The 18,786-nt window shown below is 39.5% G+C and overlaps 3 protein-coding genes across 6 annotated transcripts; 1 reads left to right on the forward strand and 2 right to left on the reverse strand.

Moving 5' to 3' along the window:
• The first annotated feature begins 666 nt into the window (after positions 1 to 666).
• LOC104895050 (pheophytinase, chloroplastic) lies at positions 667 to 10,504 on the forward strand. Of its 2 annotated transcripts, XM_010681452.4 has the most exons (7): positions 667 to 906; positions 1,020 to 1,124; positions 8,332 to 8,470; positions 8,873 to 9,043; positions 9,308 to 9,554; positions 9,898 to 9,989; positions 10,107 to 10,504. In XM_010681452.4, the coding sequence occupies exons 1-7, from the start codon at positions 786 to 788 to the stop codon at positions 10,393 to 10,395; spliced, it is 1,164 nt and encodes a 387-aa protein (XP_010679754.2). In that variant the 5' UTR covers positions 667 to 785; the 3' UTR covers positions 10,396 to 10,504. The 2 variants fall into 2 exon arrangements, with proteins under 2 accessions (XP_010679754.2, XP_048502127.1); XM_048646170.2 differs by lacking the exons at positions 667 to 906; positions 1,020 to 1,124 and adding an exon at positions 8,140 to 8,227.
• LOC104895298 (ankyrin repeat-containing protein BDA1) lies at positions 10,334 to 14,742 on the reverse strand. Of its 3 annotated transcripts, none has more exons than XM_019250071.3 (3): positions 13,663 to 14,742; positions 12,448 to 13,019; positions 10,334 to 11,620 (listed from the first exon to the last, which is right to left on the reverse strand). In XM_019250071.3, the coding sequence occupies exons 2-3, from the start codon at positions 13,015 to 13,017 to the stop codon at positions 10,883 to 10,885; spliced, it is 1,308 nt and encodes a 435-aa protein (XP_019105616.2). In that variant the 5' UTR covers positions 13,018 to 13,019; positions 13,663 to 14,742; the 3' UTR covers positions 10,334 to 10,882. The 3 variants fall into 3 exon arrangements, with proteins under 3 accessions (XP_019105616.2, XP_048502126.1, XP_057251378.1); XM_048646169.2 differs by having other exon boundaries at positions 12,448 to 13,091; XM_057395395.1 differs by lacking the exon at positions 13,663 to 14,742 and having other exon boundaries at positions 12,448 to 13,652.
• Positions 14,743 to 14,893: 151 nt separating this feature from the next.
• On the reverse strand, positions 14,894 to 18,506 carry LOC104895051 (protein RER1D). Its single transcript, XM_010681453.4, has 4 exons — positions 18,312 to 18,506; positions 17,087 to 17,462; positions 15,248 to 15,428; positions 14,894 to 15,127 (listed from the first exon to the last, which is right to left on the reverse strand). The coding sequence occupies exons 2-4, from the start codon at positions 17,440 to 17,442 to the stop codon at positions 15,110 to 15,112; spliced, it is 555 nt and encodes a 184-aa protein (XP_010679755.1). The 5' UTR covers positions 17,443 to 17,462; positions 18,312 to 18,506; the 3' UTR covers positions 14,894 to 15,109.
• Positions 18,507 to 18,786: the final 280 nt, after the last annotated feature.

Consider the following 18,786-nt stretch of genomic DNA (forward strand, 5'->3'; position numbering starts at 1 on the left):
ATGAAAATGAACATTTTTGGTTGAAGTGGAACATTACTAGAATTCAATTACTTAAATAGAACATATGCTTATCAAATATAGAACATATTTTAAGTGAAAATAGAACATATTTTTTGGTGGAAAATAAGTTTTAAAAGAACATTTTTTAAAATTGAACATTTGCTTATCGAAAATAAAACAGATTCACAAAATATAGAACATATTTTTTTTGCTGAAAAGTAAGCTTAAAACGAACATTTGTTGAAATAGAACATTTGTTTATTGAAATTAGAACAATTTTTACGAAAACTAGAACATATTTTTTGCTGAAAAATATGCTTAAAATGAACATTTGTTGAAATTGAACATTTACTTATCGAAAATGGAACAAATTTACCGGATGCATGGTGTGCACCGTGCTCCCGAAAGCACAATAGAATTTTCAGGTAAAGAGAGTTATAAATGCAAACAATAAAAAGAAAATTTGATATTAAGTCTTAAAATACCACCGACTTTAACAAATTAAACTAGTTGACATCCGTTAACGGAAATAACTGTGATGGACTCAACAAAACTCGTATTTCTTAGATAATTGGTCCATGTCCATTGGCGAGAACCGGCTTACATTTGGCCACGCCTCAAAATTAAACTCCAGGCTCTAGCCACATACAAGTATATAAAAAGTTAAAATCAGAGGAAGAAAAACAGAGCAAATTAGTACTACCTGCATTAAAGCTAAAGCACAAGAATTTGGATTACTTCAATCCCAAAATCTGCATATCTTTCTATAATTTTCTGGGATTTCAATGTTGTCTTCTTCATCATGCCTTACATCATCATCATCATCTCCTGCATTCAATTTCAAAAAACAGCTCTTTTTTCTTCATTCTAGGGGGTTTGCTGCTCCATTAAGACTGTGTCACCCAGGTATTCATATAATCATATTTATCTATGTTATGATTACTTTACAAATTTTGGGTTATGTCCTTTTTTTCAATTTATTGAAAGGTTAAATTTTTAATACATTTTTGTGGATGCAGTTGGAAATTACCAAATTAGTAGGAGAAATATTGCTTTGAGTGGAATTGTAGCTGCTGGAGTTTCAGCTATGGAGTCAGCTTCTCTTACTACTAAACCTGTTCAAGGTACTACTTCTATTGTATGTGTTATTGAAGATCATAGAGAAACTAATGTCTTATATATCTGGTTGTTTGCTTATTTATTTATGTCAAGGGACCAACTCAACCAAAAGCTTAAGCTGATGGTTGAGGTCCCAGGAATAGATTTATACTCTATCAATTTACTCTCCGGAACTAATAGTTATACATATCCTACTTTAGGATGTTTTGGAAAGGTTATGGTCTTTTATAGTGACTGTTTGTAAGGAGTGGCAATGATGAGAGTCGAGTTCGAGTTTAGGTTAGCTTGACTCGACTCGGAAATTAGGAACTAGAAGCTGGTTTGAGTTGGGTGGAACTTTTCAGGTTTCAGTGACTTGTTAAAATGTGATATGCATACATAAGATGCAACAAATCAACCTCGCCCTCCCATTGTGCTGACCTATCACAGACGTGGCAAGAAAGGTGTCAAGGAAAAGGGAAAGAATTAACGGTAACCTGGGAAATATTCAGAGAATGTCAGAGCATATTCAGAGAATATTCAGAGTCACAGAAAATAATGAGCTGTAGGATGAGGTGTCTTATGAGGTGTCCTTTTTACAGGTTATTAGGAGAAAGAAAGCTGTAGCTAGCTATAAATATAGGCTAGATGGTAGTAGTATGGTATCCAGAAATTGAGAGTAGTTTTCATACTAAATTTGGAGAGATCTTGGCCTCTCGAAAGCCTTGAGCTAGCTTGTAACCCCTTGTTTGTTCTATCGAATACACCTCAGCTCTCTGTGAGTTTTATTAAGGAGAAGTCTGCCATTGTTATTTGTTGTTGTTGCAGGAACACCCCTTAATTTGTTACAACTTGGTATCAGAGCAGGCTGATCCATGGCACCTGCGACTACCGCTCAGAATGCTCAACGAATGGATAAAATTGAAGAAGAGGTTGCAACCCTCAAGAGCACCATGGCAGAAGAAATTGCTACGGCAGTAGCCAAGGCTGCTGCTGAAATGCAGACCTCTATCACCAACCAGATCATTGCAAGTATGGATCATTCCACCCAGAGGTTGGAAGGCCGGATTGAGCGTTCCCGGGAAACTCAAGAAGGCATGATAGAGAAAATACGGTCTGACCAGTGCAAATTCCAGGAGGAGGTGAGAAATTCCATGAACCTGAGGCGACCACCTTCTACGCCTTTTGTGAACGAGGAAGAGGAGGAAGGATTCGTTCAAAGAGGATTGGGGCCCCTCAACCAGGGAGAAAACAGAGGGGAGGAGGAACTTACCTTTGCCGAAAATCCCGGCGGTGGTGGAGTTTTTATTGTTAATCCAGGAGGGGGTGGTTCAGGTGGAGGGCCAGGAGGAACTGAGCGAACCAGAGACGGTAATGGGTGGGGAGGCATGGGTGGTACGAACGGAGGTGGTGGTAGGCCTGGTGGTAGTAATGGGTGGGGAAGAAACGGAAATTATGGTGGAGGAGGTTGGGACTCAGCAGGGAGAAATAACGGAGGACATTGGTGGGGAGGCACTGGAGGAAACGGTGGAAGTGGAGGCGGGTCAGGTGGTAACTGGAGATATCGAAAGTTGGATATGCCACTTTTCGATGGCCAAGACCCGGATGGCTGGGTAGTCAAAGCAGAGAGGTATTTTAATTTTTATTACTTAAGTGAGGAGGAGAAAATGGAAGCGGCAGTAGTGGGTTTAGAGGGGGATGCACTGTCGTGGTACCATTGGGAGCATCGTCGACGAGCTATCAGGGCATGGCCGGAGCTCCGGGAATTGGTCCTGCAACAATTCCGACCTGCCCATTCCGGGTCACTCTATGAGCAGTGGTTAGCGGTGCGACAGGTGGATTCAGTCCATAATTACCGGCGACAATTCATTAAAATGGCAGCCCCCTTGGACGAGGTTCCAGAGAGAATTTTGATGGGGCAGTTTTTACATGGGCTTAAGGAGGAAGTAAAAGCTGAAGTAAGGCAAATGGGCCCATTAACGTTGGACCAAGCCATGGAACATGCACTGAGGGCAGAGGAGAAAATTAGGGTTTTTAAGACTCCTAAAACCCTAAGTCAACCTGGGCCTAAAAGTGTGGGCTCATGGGGAACCCAGAATAAAAGTTCTAATTTTCTTTCGTCCACAACTTACTCTAACCAACAACAGAGTCCAGTTAATAGAAGTTGGGTTGGCCCAAATTCTAACACAGCCTTGCAAGGAGTAAACAACGCTCTCATAAAACCAGGGAGAGAAATAAGACGCCTCACTGATCGTGAGTTACAAGAGAAGAAAGATAAAGGGCTCTGTTTTCGATGTGACGACAAATGGTCTATTGGACACCGGTGCCGACGCAAGGAACTCAGTGTGTTGATTACAAGCGAAGAAGAAGAAGGGGAGGAAGGTGAGACCATGTACGAAGAAGCTGCGGTCCAGGAAGAATTACCTCCGGCAGAGGTGTCTCTCAATTCCGTGGTTGGGTTGACCAACCCTAAGACCATGAAAATGTTGGGGAAGGTCAACGGGGCCGAAGTAGTTGTGATGATTGATCCCGGAGCAACTCATAATTTCGTTTCTCTTGATGCAATAAAAAGGTTAGGCCTTGCAATTTCAGAATCTAGGAGTTTTGGGGTGTCACTAGGGAATGGTGATTCTATACAAGGGGAGGGTGAGTGTAATGGGGTGCGCTTACACTTGGAAGGACTGGAAATTGAGGAGAATTTTTTGCCCTTGAAATTGGGAAATTCAGATTTGATCTTAGGTGTACAGTGGTTAGAAAAGTTGGGCTCAGTGATAACAAACTGGAAGAATCAGACTATGACGTTTCAACTGGGCAACGAAATGATCACCTTGCAGGGAGACCCCACTAGCTCGGTCACGAATCTCACTAAAAGCTATGATTCGGACCATTCGTCGGGAAGGCGGGGGAGTGCTAGTAGAATTGGGTCTAATGGGAAGTGAATCGATACCTGTAAATCAGGAGCAGAAGTTGTTACCTGTGATACCCCAGTATCTCACCCATGTGATGGAACAATTCAGTGGAGTCTTCAAGCTGCCACCAGGGCTGCCACCGCATAGGGGACATGAGCACAAGATAATCCTTAAAGAAGGAAGTGACCCGGTGGGGGTGCGTCCTTATAGGTACCCACAGTACCAAAAGGATGAAATCGAGAGGTTAATTAAGGAAATGCTCGAAGCTGGAATTATCAGGCCATCCAATAGCCCATTCTCTAGCCCGGTGTTATTGGTACGCAAGAAAGACGGGTCATGGCGTTTCTGTGTGGATTATTGTGCTCTCAACAAGGAAACAGTTCCGGATAAGTATCCGATTCCCGTAATAGACGAGCTTCTAGATGAGCTCTATGGGTCGAAGGTATTCACCAAGCTGGATCTCAAATCCGGGTACCATCAAATTCTGCTCAAGCCTGAAGATGCGCACAAAACTGCATTTCGGACTCATGAAGGTCATTACGAATTCCTCGTAATGCCATTCGGCTTGACTAACGCACCAGCAACCTTCCAGTCCCTTATGAACGAGGTATTTCGTCCTTTCCTTCGTAAATTCGTACTTGTGTTTTTCGACGATATCCTCATATATAGCACTTGTGAGAAGGAGCATGAGACTCATTTAGCCATGGTATTGCAAACACTAGAAGAACACCAACTATTTGTTAATTTGAAGAAGTGCGAAATTGGGTTGCCCGAGGTGGCATATCTGGGTCATAAAATATCGGTCCAGGGGGTGGCTGCGGATATGGAGAAAATACAGGCTATGGTTGAATGGGCGCCCCCTAAAAACTTAAGAGAGCTTCGTGGGTTTTTAGGATTAACGGGCTATTATCGAAAGTTTGTGGCTCGATACGCTCAGATTGCTCAACCACTTACTGCCCAGCTGAAGAAAGACTGTTTTGCGTGGACTGAAGAGGCTAACAGGGCTTTTGTATCACTCAAGGAGGCTATGACCAAAACCCCAGTACTAGCGATGCCTAACTTTAAACTTACCTTCATCTTGGAGACCGATGCATCAGGTTATGGAGTTGTGGCGGTTCTGATGCAGGAACAACATCCCATAGCTTTTTACAGTAAGTTATTGGGCCCTCGCACACAGACAAAATCAGTGTACGAGAAAGAGCTGATGGCGATGTGTCTAGCCATTCAAAAATGGAAACACTACCTGCTTGGGAGGCATTTTATAGTGCGCACCGATCAGCAGAGCTTACGCTTTATCATGCAACAAAGGGAAGTTGGGGCTCAGTATCAACGGTGGGTGAGCAAACTAATCGGGCTAGACTTTGAAATTCAGTATAAACCAGGGACTTCTCATCGAGTAGCCGATGCCTTGTCCCGTAAGACTCATGGTGAGATAGAATTGGGTGCTGCTCTCTGCACACACAGGGTGAGCTGGATTACGTTACAACATGAGATTGAGCAAGATGCCACACTTAATCAACTGAAGTCAGATTTGCAAAAGGATAGCAGCTCACACAAAGGCTATTCACTGGTGGATGGAAAACTGTTGTATAAAGGAAGAATTGTCATCCCCAAATCATCTGTTTTTATCCCCCGGTTACTTAGGGAGTACCACGACTCTCCTGTAGGAGGTCACTCGGGAGACATAAAAACTTACCTAAGAATGGCAGCTGATTGGTATTGGTTGGGAATGCGGAGTGATGTGGCAGCATACGTAATGAAATGTGCAGTATGCCAACAATACAAGGCTACAAACCTCAGCCCCGCGGGATTGCTACAGCCCTTACCCCTACCCATGCTGGTGTGGGAGGACCTAACTATGGATTTCATTGAGGGACTTCCTCGTTCCAAGGGGTGCGACACGATTCTGGTGGTGGTCGATAGGTTAACGAAGTATGCTCACTTCTTACCATTGAAGCACCCCTTTACGGCTTATTCTGTTGCTGTGCTTTTTATCAAGGAAATTGTGAGGTTACATGGCTTTCCATCTTCCTTAGTATCCGACAGGGATCGCATTTTCATGAGCTTATTTTGGAAGGAGTTATTCCGCCTGCAAAATACCGATCTCAAACGAAGTACGGCTTACCACCCACAAACGGATGGTCAATCCGAAGTACTAAATAAGTGCCTTGAGACTTACCTCCGCTGTTTTGCCTCGGGACAGCCAAGGAGTTGGGGTTCTTGGATTCATTGGGCCGAGTTTTGGTATAATTTATCCCCACATCTGTCAACAAAGATAACCCCCTTCAAGGCTCTGTACGGAAGGGATCCGCCGCATCTCATGCGCTTGGGGAAGGGGCACACAGCAGTGGATAGTTTAGAGACCATGTTGCTGGAACGAGAGGCAATCCTTGATGATTTGCGCCTCAATCTGGTCAAAGCTCAGCAACGAATGGCCAAGTATGCTAACCAACACCGTAGAGAGGAAACCTTCGAGGTGGGGGACAAGGTCTATCTCAAACTCCAACCTTACCGCCAACAATCCTTGGCCAGAAGACCTTTTGAGAAGTTGTCGGCAAGATTTTATGGTCCCTTCATCATATTGCAGCGCGTTGGGCCCGTGGCGTATAAGCTGGACTTACCGGCTCAAAGCAAGATACACCCTGTTTTTCATATCTCTCAATTGAAAAGAGCAGTGGGAGAGGCAAGTGCAGTGGCTGAAATTCCAATCACAATTTCCCCTGATTTGGAGTGGGTAGCTGAACCAGAAGAACTCCTGAATGTGCGCACAGTAGGCTCCCCAGAAGCCCCTGTGACAGAAGTCTTAATCAAATGGCAGCATGCTTCAACCCTTGAAGCCACTTGGGAAGAGCTCCACTCAATCCAACTTCGCTTTCCTCACTTCCACCTTGAGGACAAGGTGAATGTTTGGGCCCGGGGTAATGCAACAAATCAACCTCGCCCTCCCATTGTGCTGACCTATCACAGACGTGGCAAGAAAGGTGTCAAGGAAAAGGGAAAGAATTAACGGTAACCTGGGAAATATTCAGAGAATGTCAGAGCATATTCAGAGAATATTCAGAGTCACAGAAAATAATGAGCTGTAGGATGAGGTGTCTTATGAGGTGTCCTTTTTACAGGTTATTAGGAGAAAGAAAGCTGTAGCTAGCTTAAATATAGGCTAGATGGTAGTAGTATGGTATCCAGAAATTGAGAGTAGTTTTCATACTAAATTTGGAGAGATCTTGGCCTCTCGAAAGCCTTGAGCTAGCTTGTAACCCCTTGTTTGTTCTATCGAATACACCTCAGCTCTCTGTGAGTTTTATTAAGGAGAAGTCTGCCATTGTTATTTGTTGTTGTTGCAGGAACACCCCTTAATTTGTTACATAAGATAAAGGGGGCTCAATCTTGAGTCTGTTCTCTTCCTTGATCACTTATTTGTGATTAGATAAAAGGACTGAAATCTTGATGCCACCTAGAGCAACTGATCATCAGCTAATCCATTTTTTCATCGTATTCATCTTTGAACCCATGTTGGTGCAGGTTCAGAAATATAAGGTGCGACTAAGGCCTTTCTATATACATAAGTTTTGAATCTAATAAGATAAGGTATGGCAAAATCAGATAAGGAAGTTTCTATGTTCAATTCACAATTAATAATAATTTCAGGTAAGTTTAAATAAATTTGGGTGTGTTCAGATAAGCCTGATGCTTTGGTTTTCATGCCATGTTAAGTAACTAAGCTAAAAGCTGCAGATTATAGAAGAACTTTCATGCTTTAATTTTCATACTCTATCAGACCTCTGAAATCGGACCATATGTTAAGAAATTTATCATGAATGTCAATTAGGAAATGAATTACAGAAGGCAACATGTTCATTGCGCTTATCTTGGGATATTTGTGCCCTGTACATGCTATATGTTGTTTAGAATTAGGTCAATGAAATGCCACTTTGATCAAGTCTCTTGTGGCATCACCTCTAGCACCAATGGCAAGAATCTGTTCTATACTAGAGGCTATTTTGTAAATGGTATTGCAATGATATTGGTTAGTTTGTTTCAGGCTTCCATGGTGAGTGGTACATCACAGTATCACATTTAACAAGTCTGTTGCTCATTTTTTTTACTAGCTATTTCTCTTTTCCATGTGAAGGTTACTTGATAGCAATGTGGCATGTTCTTTTCATGCTACAAATGCAGCTTTGTGCGCAGCAGAATTATGCAGTGCTTGCCTGCTTGGAGTTAAATTTCTCTTTCTTCTATTAGTTGGGTACACTTTTTTTTTTTTCTGTTGGTCAGAGGTATGGGAGTGAAAAATATGTAATGAAATTTCATTATTATACAGGGCTGGAAAGATTGCTATTCAAGACAGAAGGATATAACTTTTGGACATGGAGAGGTCACAAAATACATTATGTGGAGCAAGGAGAGGGGCCTCCAATTGTTCTTGTACATGGTTTTGGTGCATCGGCATACCATTGGAGGTTTCTTCTTTGATTTATCTTAGTGCTTGTGCGATTATGCTATTTTAAGCTCTTGAATACTTCACTCTTCTGTCCTATGTTACTCGCACTCGGGTTTTGGTGTCAAACATAGCTATGTGACCAAATGTCATGCTTGACAATTATATAAAAGGAACTTCCAGTTTTTTGTTCAACTTGAAGTTTCGAGTGTCCATAAAATGTCGGATATCCGAGCATTTGGCACGACACAAGAGAAGCTTGTGGTTGAACAAATAGTCTGAGTTACACAGATTTTGACACGAGAATGTTGTTCGTTTAGAGCTGAATTTTACCGGTAGATCAAGTACGAAATACTGTTGAACGAGTTTTTGCTTCCATGACAAGCGTAACAGTGTATGAGATCTCGTTCTTTCATGAGTGCAGGTACAACATACCTGAGTTGGCTAAAAAGTACAAGGTTTATGCAATTGACTTGCTTGGATTTGGATGGAGTGAGAAGGCAATCGTTGACTATGATGCTATAATCTGGAGGGATCAAGTGGTTGATTTTCTGAAAGAAATAGTCAAGGAACCTGCTGTTGTAGTCGGAAACAGGTAATTAAGTTTATCCTTTTTGATCCTTAATGTAAGCTCCACAGAAACTTGCATGCAATGCAAAGAGCTTCTGGATTTCCTTTTTTCTGTTTTGTCACATTGGAGATGTAATCTGATTCCGTGTTCAAGTATATTTTTTTTTAATTAAAAAGGCTAAATAGAGAACTGGTTCTCCACCAAACAGAGAGTAGAAAGTGGTGCGGGTTCTTTTTAATAGTTTACTCCGTAGATTTTGTATTCTTGTGACACCCAATCATTCTGCAGCCTTGGAGGCTTTACTGCACTGGCATCAGCAGCTAGTCTGCCTGAAAAAGTGGTTGGAGTTGTACTACTAAACTCTGCTGGACAGTTTGGGGATCCAAATGCCATAGCCAAACCTGATGAAACTGAAGAGAACATCTTGGAGAGGCTCATCATAAAGCCTTTCAAAGAGATGTTTCAGCGTGTTGTCCTTGGTTTTTTATTCTGGCAAGCAAAGCAGCCAGCTCGTGTAGCATCAGTTCTCAAAAGTGTAGGTTGCTGACCTCCTTAGCCCTTGTTCTTTTTTTGAATCATTTTAAGACCCTGTTCTCTTCATTTTAATCAACAAAAGGCAAATGTGGTAGGTAACAATTGTAAAAAGGTTTGGCTTTTGATCAGTAAAGAATATGTTTGATCATAAAATCAGTTTCGATCTATTCAGTTCAACAAGGATCAGGTGAAAAGAACAGGGTCTGAACCCAAAGCTATGCAGAAGATCCCACAGTAGACGATTAATGCTCAGTGAACATATACAAGCATTCTTAACCTGAAAGATTGTTGTTATTGACATCTCTCTTTACTGAAGTAGTTGGTTTTGGTTAACCATTGTGTAGGTGTACATAAATAGCTCCAATGTGGATGACTACCTCGTGGAATCCATAACTCATCCAGCATCAGACCCTAAAGCTGGCGAGGTTTATTACCGGTATGTGTGCTTTAATTGTATTCTCATTTTCATTCTATCATGTAATTCTTCAAAGCAAATATTTAAGTCAAGCTTGTGAAGGTATTTCTCTTCATTTTTGTGGTCCTTTGGTGATAGATTGATGTCGCGCTTCATGTCCAACCAGAGGAAGTACACACTTGACAGTCTTTTAAGCAAACTATCTTGCCCATTACTACTGCTCTGGGGTGACCTCGACCCGTGGGTGGGTCCTACCAAGGCCGTAAAGATCAAGGAATTCTATCCCAATACATCGGTTGTAAATCTCCAAGCTGGACATTGCCCTCATGATGAAGTCCCTGAGCTTGTCAATACAGCTTTATTGGATTGGTTGTCAAGTTTAAACCTCGAAAATCCACCTTTATCAACCACTGTAAATGTTTCATGAATTTTTGAGATTGTTGTAATTATACTGTAAATTTACAAAGATGGAAAGATGAAGGCAAATGTAATTTACAAAGATGAAGAAATTTTGAGCAAATAGCCAACAACCTTAACTGATAGAGTTCCTAGTTTCCTGCCCATTAGCGGTTAGCCTAATATACATGCTTTCTTATCTTAAAAAACTTGATAAATGAGTTGATCACAAACTTTTAAATTACAAGAGAAAATATAGTAATAAAACATAACAACATCAAGATTAAACTCTAATGCGCAAAACACACTTTACTAACAAATAACTATATACAAGTCATGATTACTCACATCATCATCCGAGTCATTAACTAATTAATACTTAATAGTGAAAAACCTTGCATCTCTTTCCCAAAAGATGTACAGAAGAGGGAAATTTGAGAGATTCTATGCCGCAGTATTTTACAATATACAAGTACCGAACCACCAACATGGTCAGTTTCAGAGATTTCAGATGTCATTCATTCTTCTTCACACCTTAATTTTCTTGTAAATTTACCGAGTATTCCTCCCAAACGTTCAAAAACTCTGAATTTTCTGAGCAGACCGCAGGCTAGTGGTACTGCAGTAGGCAACACTGATGTGAACACATTTGTGAAGAGTCTGGTGCTTTTGGGAGAAGTAACAGTTACGGCAACGTTGAATGTCATGTACAACGCAAAGACACAAACTTGAAGCTCTGTTTGTAAGGGGAATTTCCTCGTTAATGTATATATCATGTAAAGAGAGACGTTGAATCCAATAGAATTACAAGTAACTAATAAAATGTACGACACTAAATCCTTAGTGGCCATGATTGATGTCCCAGCAAGATGTCCTTCATCATCGTCCTGCCATACATCACCTGGCGGGCTGTTACCAACTTGATATGTTGCTGTTACTACTAACACAGCTATAACCAGAAGTGTACTTCGAACATCACTCGGAGAATCTCTTCCGTCATGAAATCTGAAGTACTCAATGAGATCCTTTGCTCGGTTATTGATTACCGGAGCATCATGAGTTCTAGAGCAAGATGTGTTATGGGGGGTAATATCTTGAGATTTTAATGCTCCAGCATACTGTAGTACTTCCTGAATTTCTCTGTCACCAGCTTCACTTGGAAAGATTAACAGTAAATCTAGTGCTGTCAAACCACTCTTGTTTATTGCATTTACCTCCAGAATCCTAGAACTGTTTCTTAGAAGCATTTCCACAACCTATAATTATTTGTTTTAGTTAATTGATGAAGGGGATATAACCCACAAGTCAACAATTGAAGTTTTTAACCCCGGAAACAACTGATTACTTGTTTGGCAGAAATTAAAATCTTGAAAAAAAAGGAAAGGAAAAACGGCATTGATTCTTAAATTCTTATTACCATATACACATATGCAATCAATCTCAAACAGTAGGTAATTCCTCAAGTTCACAAAACTATATAAAGTAAATGAAATCAAAGAATAAGCTAAGGGTTAAGCCCTATTTACTTCTTTACTGAACTCGAATTATTTTTACTCAAAATGTTTCGCTTATCTAAATCGAAACTGATTTTTGCTGATTGAAACTAATTAAAACTGATTTTTGTTGATCTGTAGTTTATTACACTTGTGCAGTTTACTGATTTAGTGATTGGAACTGCCTTTTTACTGACTGAAATTTAATTTTGCTGATTAAATCTGATTTTTACTGACTGAAACTGATTGGATCTGATATTTGCTAATCAAGACTGATTTTTTCTAATTAAAACTTATTTTTACTGAATCCATCATCTCAAAGTGAAGTAAACAAGGCCTTAACATAATATAACATTCCAGCAAGAAAGAAAAAGGTGATCATTTTCTCTAAAGATGAAGAGGATGTGCCTGTTCTCTTCAATTTATGCAAGTCAAATCTGCAAAGCCTAGATTGAACGGACACCAATATTGATCAACTAAAACCAGTTTTGATCAGTAATTATGTTTTAATCTCTAAAAATCGGTTTTAAAGAATAATAATCAATTCAATTCAACAAAAGATCACGAGTAGAGGACAGGATAAGACTTGCCTGTCTTTGTTTCTTCCAGATAGCAAGATGCAGGATGGTATTGCCATGTTCATCCTTTCTATTCAGAATCTCTTCTTTGTTCATTTGACTTGTCCAATCCAACAAAATCTGCAAACTCTCGAGCTGAAAGTTCCTAACAGCAAGATGCAAAACAGTCTCCTTATGCACTGTTACATCCTCTATGCATCCTTCACAATTTGCTAGCATTTCACTTATCACATCAACCCATCCTCCTAGCACTGCAAGGTGTAGGGGTGTTATCCCTTCTCTTCCTCCAAGACGACATATATTTGCGTCAACTCTGATGATCTCTCTCACTATATCTATGTACCCATTTGCAGATGCTAAGTGCATCGGGCTATATCCTTCTGCATTCAACTGTCTAGCAAATTCGGGCATTAATTCCAATATTTTCTTTGCAAAATCCAAGTGACCAGCTACAGAAGCAAAATGAAGAGGATTTTGAGCACTTATAAGAGGGACTTGATGGAGTAGAATGGGATTTTTTGCTAATAATTGGAGTAATTCCTCGACATCCCCTCTCTGAGCAATCTGGAACAGTGTATCCATTTCTGCAAAAGAAGATGCAGTGGTATTGCAGCTGATACTGATTCAAGATGAAGTACAAAGAATGATCCAAGGAGCTAAAAAAGGAAAAGAAAGAAAGAGTCAAAAGCTGATGATCAGAAAATTGAAGTCAATGTTTTAAACCATAGCCAAAATATAAAGCCTTCAAACTTTGCACAAGAAATTCCAATAGAATACTATTTCTTCAAAAAAAAATCGGTTAGTATTTTATATAATCATAGTCGTAATCACCACCAGATGTCTAAAACTTATACTATTAGCATACGCATGAGTTGGTCAAGATAGCTAGATGACATGATAAGTGTGTGAACAGGATTTTAAGCATTAGTTTGTCATATCCAGATTAAAATAAGTATAACAGAATACTTCATTTAGCAGTTTCCAACAGTTGTAACGTTGAAAACGAAGATTTCTTATACAACGATTGTACCATGTCAAAAAAGCTTTTATTTTTCCAACATGAATTATTTTTAGTTGAGTAACATTAACCATGGGGCCTGAACAATAGCAGCATGATGCAATTCGAGCATATGATAATTTGCTTGAAGAGAAGATGAAGGTGTCCCGATATCTACTTTTCTGTACAGAAGAAAAAATGATAAACACTTATTACAGTAAGAATGAGACCTGATCAAATGCGGGTTAGGGCCAGGTAAAAACTCGGCTGGAAACCTGCATTTGTTCAGACAGCTGAGCTGCACCAAGGGCCGGACTGGGATGTGCTGACCTTGTGTATCCTCACTACAAGGTCTACATGCATCTTCACAAGAAGATTCATTAAATTACATTCAATACTATTTTCATGATGATAAACGCGGTCGAGACAAGAAACTTCACATGTGCAAAACAAAGGGGTTCAACACTTTAACTTGCCACGTTCGTGAATGAACACAATTCTTTGCAAGATTGGTTGTTGCAAAACCAACAATTTCAGGAATTTTGAACATAGTTGAAAGGTTCACTATGTTTTTTGCTTATTACATAATGTGCTAAATCAAACATCTCACTTCAACATCTTCTCTGAGAAGGCTAGAACCAAACTGCAATCTAAAACAAGCGTAAAAACTTCCATTCTTCCAAGTTGACTTGTGAGAAGCCTGGGAACAGAAAAACAAGAGTGTTTGCCAGCTGCTTATAGTGGAAGAACACCTGCACATGAAATATTTAAAGCACTGCTGCTGCTAAGTTACACAAGCTCTCACATCTTGAAGCCGGTTAACCTATCAGAGATATTGCAAAGGTTTATACTCGCACCAAATCAATTCATAAACCTTGCTTCCAGCCATAACTAAATATAAAAGTAGACCATGTCATAGTATTCTTACTGTCTCTCTGTCTCTCTCTCTCTCTCTCAATTATCTCATATGCAAAAGCCTCTATTGTCAGAGTATTGCAGCAATATGACTATATGAAATCATACCTGAGCAACATTTTTCAGTGCCTGGTGATTCTCGCTCAAACATGGAACAAACGTGGACATAGTTAATCAATTTTCCACCAGTACCATCTTATGGAGTCCAACTGAAAAAACACAATAACCGTGGACCAAGGCGAGATAAAGTCCAGCAAACCTTATTTCCAGGGCGGTGAGAGTCCAAACTCCACAAATATCAAGACTTAGTAATCTAGGTCGATTCCTTCACTGAGAAAACACATGAAATTATGAAACCCAACATTCAACCTGCCTCAGATTGATTACAACATGCCATAATTGGAGGAGAGTCAGAGTGACGCATCTAATGTGCAAACATTACTGCGCAGTGCGCACAAACAATCATGTTCATTGAGATGCGATCATATCTAGTGACAACACCTTGCAAGAAATCACAGACAGAAAACAATAGATGAAAGATAGAAGTTGAAAAGGACAATGAAATGACTATATATGTACAAGAACGTGTTTACAATTAGTAACTAGTAAGTCAATTCGATTGTAAGTACATGACTAGAATTCAATATAACCCGCTAAATGTCAATGTGACCTCAAAATAAACAAGTATCTTGCTTTCTTCAATCTCTGGTCACTCCCATGTGCTTAATCATCTCTAGCTATTCCACCGCTGCTAGTTGACGACTAGTTCCCCTTATACTTCTGTAGATAAATTCAAGAGAAGAGGAAAGACTCAGTTTAGAAATATAGATACATGCAACAAAAGGTGTAGAACGCAAGCTCAACAGCAAAAATTTATAACAAGTTGCAAAGAAACCTCACCGGCTTTCCAATCCTGAAAGGATTGTACTTGTATTTGATCATATGTACAATTTGACGCTTCGTTGTGAGCACAAAGAGAAAGCCCCAATAGCTTGACAATATTGGCCAGAACACCGGTACATCCAGCACAGATATGAAGGTCAATACAAATGCAACTATAAAAGCCTTGGTGATGGCATACCTGAAATAAAAGTTGTTAAAATGTCAAAGCCATGCCAATCTACACCAGAAATCCCAATATTTTATTAAAAACTACTACAAAGTATAAACATGCAGATATGAACAGGCGTAACACAAGAATAATAAGTTGAGCAATATGAAATATAATTCATCTTCAACTCGTGGTTAGCAACACGATTCACCAGCTCTCAAGATTCAGGATATTTATGCCAAAAGGTATCAGGTCAACAAGCTGGAATGACTTCAGGGACGGAAGGGAGGCACTTATATCAGGGATTATGACCCCTCACGATAATTATCTGTTCATAAACTGAAGCAGCATTTGCATGTAAAGCTTCGATGGAATGTGCCAAACCCCCATTTATCAGCGCACGGGGTGGAGATAAATTTTACTCTTTTGGCTGGTGAAGGGTTCAACACTATCAGGAGAAAATCCCTCCATTTCCTTTACAACTTCATTTTTGTTTTCTATCTGCGTTGCCATGCCTCTTCCCTTAAATTACTCCTTCCATCACAAACTGATAAATATGATACCATAAGATCTGTATGTTCTACTCATTATATTATTTGCTACCAATATTTTATTCTATAATGTAACAAGAGCAAATAACTATCATAGTGTCATCTCAAAAATATTGAGTGTACTAATCGTCATACTACAGTAGTAGTGGTAGTCATACTAGTTGTCTTCATAGTATAGTCGCAGTCGTAGTTGTAGTCACAGTATTAGCAACAGGATCAGGAGAAGCAGTAGTAGTAGTAGGCAGGAAAGGTGGCACAGCCTAGACAACTAGGCCTATATAGATTAAACACAGACCAATTTCATACGAAGCGCGAGAACAAACATAGAAGTATTCTGTTTACATTCGCCACGCTGCTAAAAAGGTAGAAAAGGACAAAAGAAGTAGAAATGTAGAGGAACATTCTCATAAATCAGTTATATTTTTCCCTCTTTCCAGTTCAAAAGAATTCAAGGTGGTGTATTAGCATGTATTATGTCTTAGTTCTTCATGGTATACAACTAATCTCATGTCTTTCATTGATAGGCTGATGATGTGTGTGCTAATCAATTCAATGAAAACCAAGCATCTACTTAGCTACCCTTGTATGCCTGATTGCCTGAACTGTCAAAACATGGAGCAGGAAGAAGAAACCTGCCAGAATACATCTCAAAATCAAATTAACCAAACAGTATCCAATTTGGATGAAGGGGGTATAGGTTCTATTGAAGTCTACAAGAGCATGAGTCAGAAAGAAGATGTCAACTGAAAGCTAAGTGAATCCCGTGAGAAGTGTGAGCAAACATGACATGACTACATTTGATAGTAACATGTTGTGATTGATCTAAAAGTTGAACACTTTCAATAAACCAATTAAGACACGGCTTTCATGCACAAAGCTTCACATCTGAACTTGAAAGAATAAAATGCTTAGGTGTGGACGATGGGGATGATTTCCACTCTGCCCATCTAAGCATGTGGATCCCCCCACTCACTAGCAGGGATCATAACTCATAATGACTAAGGACAAGGCAGCTTAACACAGCAATATATTTCTAGTTAACATAGTACCATAACGAAGATCATCGTTAAAGCTAGCATACCAGACCTACATATGACAAGTTAACCACGATCTCATGGAATTAGAGAAATGCATTACCAAAATCGAAACTCAGGCACACGTCTCTCAAAAGGCCTATATGCATCACCATCTTTGCGTGGAGAGGAAGCTCCATCTAGTCCTTCCAGCTCTGGATCAACATTTGGCGACAAAAACCCGATCAACAAATTCAGTACATAAGTGGCCAAACCATAGGACACAACATGGAAACCCTTGACCCAATAGACCCTCAGAGTATAGATCATTGCCACCCCTATCGTCATAAGCCATCTCCGCAACAGATGAGGCACTGATCTATCCAAGTAGTACTGAAACTTGCTATGTAAGTTGCTTCTCCAAGTCGGAAGAGGCACGGGCTCTTCACTGTCGCCAACCTCCCCATTTTCTCCGTTCATGAGGGCTAAAATTTAAAAGCCTGAGTGCACACACAATAATGTGTAAGTGAGTGAAGTACAAAAACCCTATACGTTATGAAATAGTAACAAACCTTAATACACCAAAGACAAAGGTGGAACTAACAAAAGCTTGATTAACGACTTATTATCAGACTTGTGGCGAAACCCATATATATAAGGTAATCAAATTAACCATGCTTAGTTAGTAATAGCTTCACGATCGATGTTCCTCCGTAATTGATATTACATTATTCCCGGCAAAGTAGACTACAACTACATAGTGTAACCTCGTTCCCCCCCCCCCTCCCCGGGCACCCACAACAAGCCAAAAAAGATAACATTACGACAATTGATCAAGCATCATCATACGCATTCTACGATACATGTATTACAAATTGATCTTTTCAATTCCTCAATTACATCATCATCAACAATTCACCATCCTCAACAAGATCTGCTACATAAAAACTAAAAAATTGTTGTCTGATTGAGATTTACTATTTATGAATTCTGCCATCATATCCTTTTCTTTCAAATCACACTACATGATGATATACAATTTGTCAAAAAAAACAACAAGATTCATGAATATATCACTCGTTAAGCAAATATAGATTCGTAATTAGTACTACAATGATTAGATATAATTACACTCAACCAAACGCCCCTCAAAAATCATAAAAATAAAACAGTTAATTAACAGACATAATAAGAACAGTATAATTTATAAATAACCGCATAAAATTAAGGCCAGATAATATGAAATGTGAAAAGCAAATTATGATCGTAGAAATCTTGGAATTGAAGAACATCAACCCTAAATAATTGAATTTAGGGCATGAGAACATTAAATTATAATATGATAGAACCTCGAAAGCTGTTTTTCTCCTGTAATTGAAGAATGACGTCGAGCTTAGATGAAGAAGAAACCTCGAAAGCTTAAAATAGAAAGGTAACTAGGCAAGAGTTGAAGAAACACTCTTTACAAGAACAATATTTGCCAAATTTTATGCGGATTTCGATTGAGATCCTTTCCTTCTTTGGTGCTGTTAACTTCTGTTTTGTTTTTTAGATGGTAAATTATTATAATAGACGGTCTAATTTTAATATAAAATTAGACAATGCAAACCTACATTTTTTAAGGGCTTGTTCTCCTCAGCTTATTTTCAGTTCAGTTCAGTTCAGTTCAGCTCTAATAAGTTCAGTTCAGCTCTAATAAGTTCAATTCAGTTCAGTTCAGCTCCAATAAGTTCAATTCAGTTCAGTTCCGCTCCAATAAGTTCAGTTCAGATCAGTTCAGTTCAGTTCAGTTCAGCTCTATTCTTTTATAACCATTTTGTTAAA

The sequence above is a fragment of the Beta vulgaris genome, chromosome 6 (genome assembly GCF_026745355.1).
Source record: "Beta vulgaris subsp. vulgaris cultivar EL10 chromosome 6, EL10.2, whole genome shotgun sequence".
NCBI classification, from domain to species: domain Eukaryota; kingdom Viridiplantae; phylum Streptophyta; class Magnoliopsida; order Caryophyllales; family Amaranthaceae; genus Beta; species Beta vulgaris.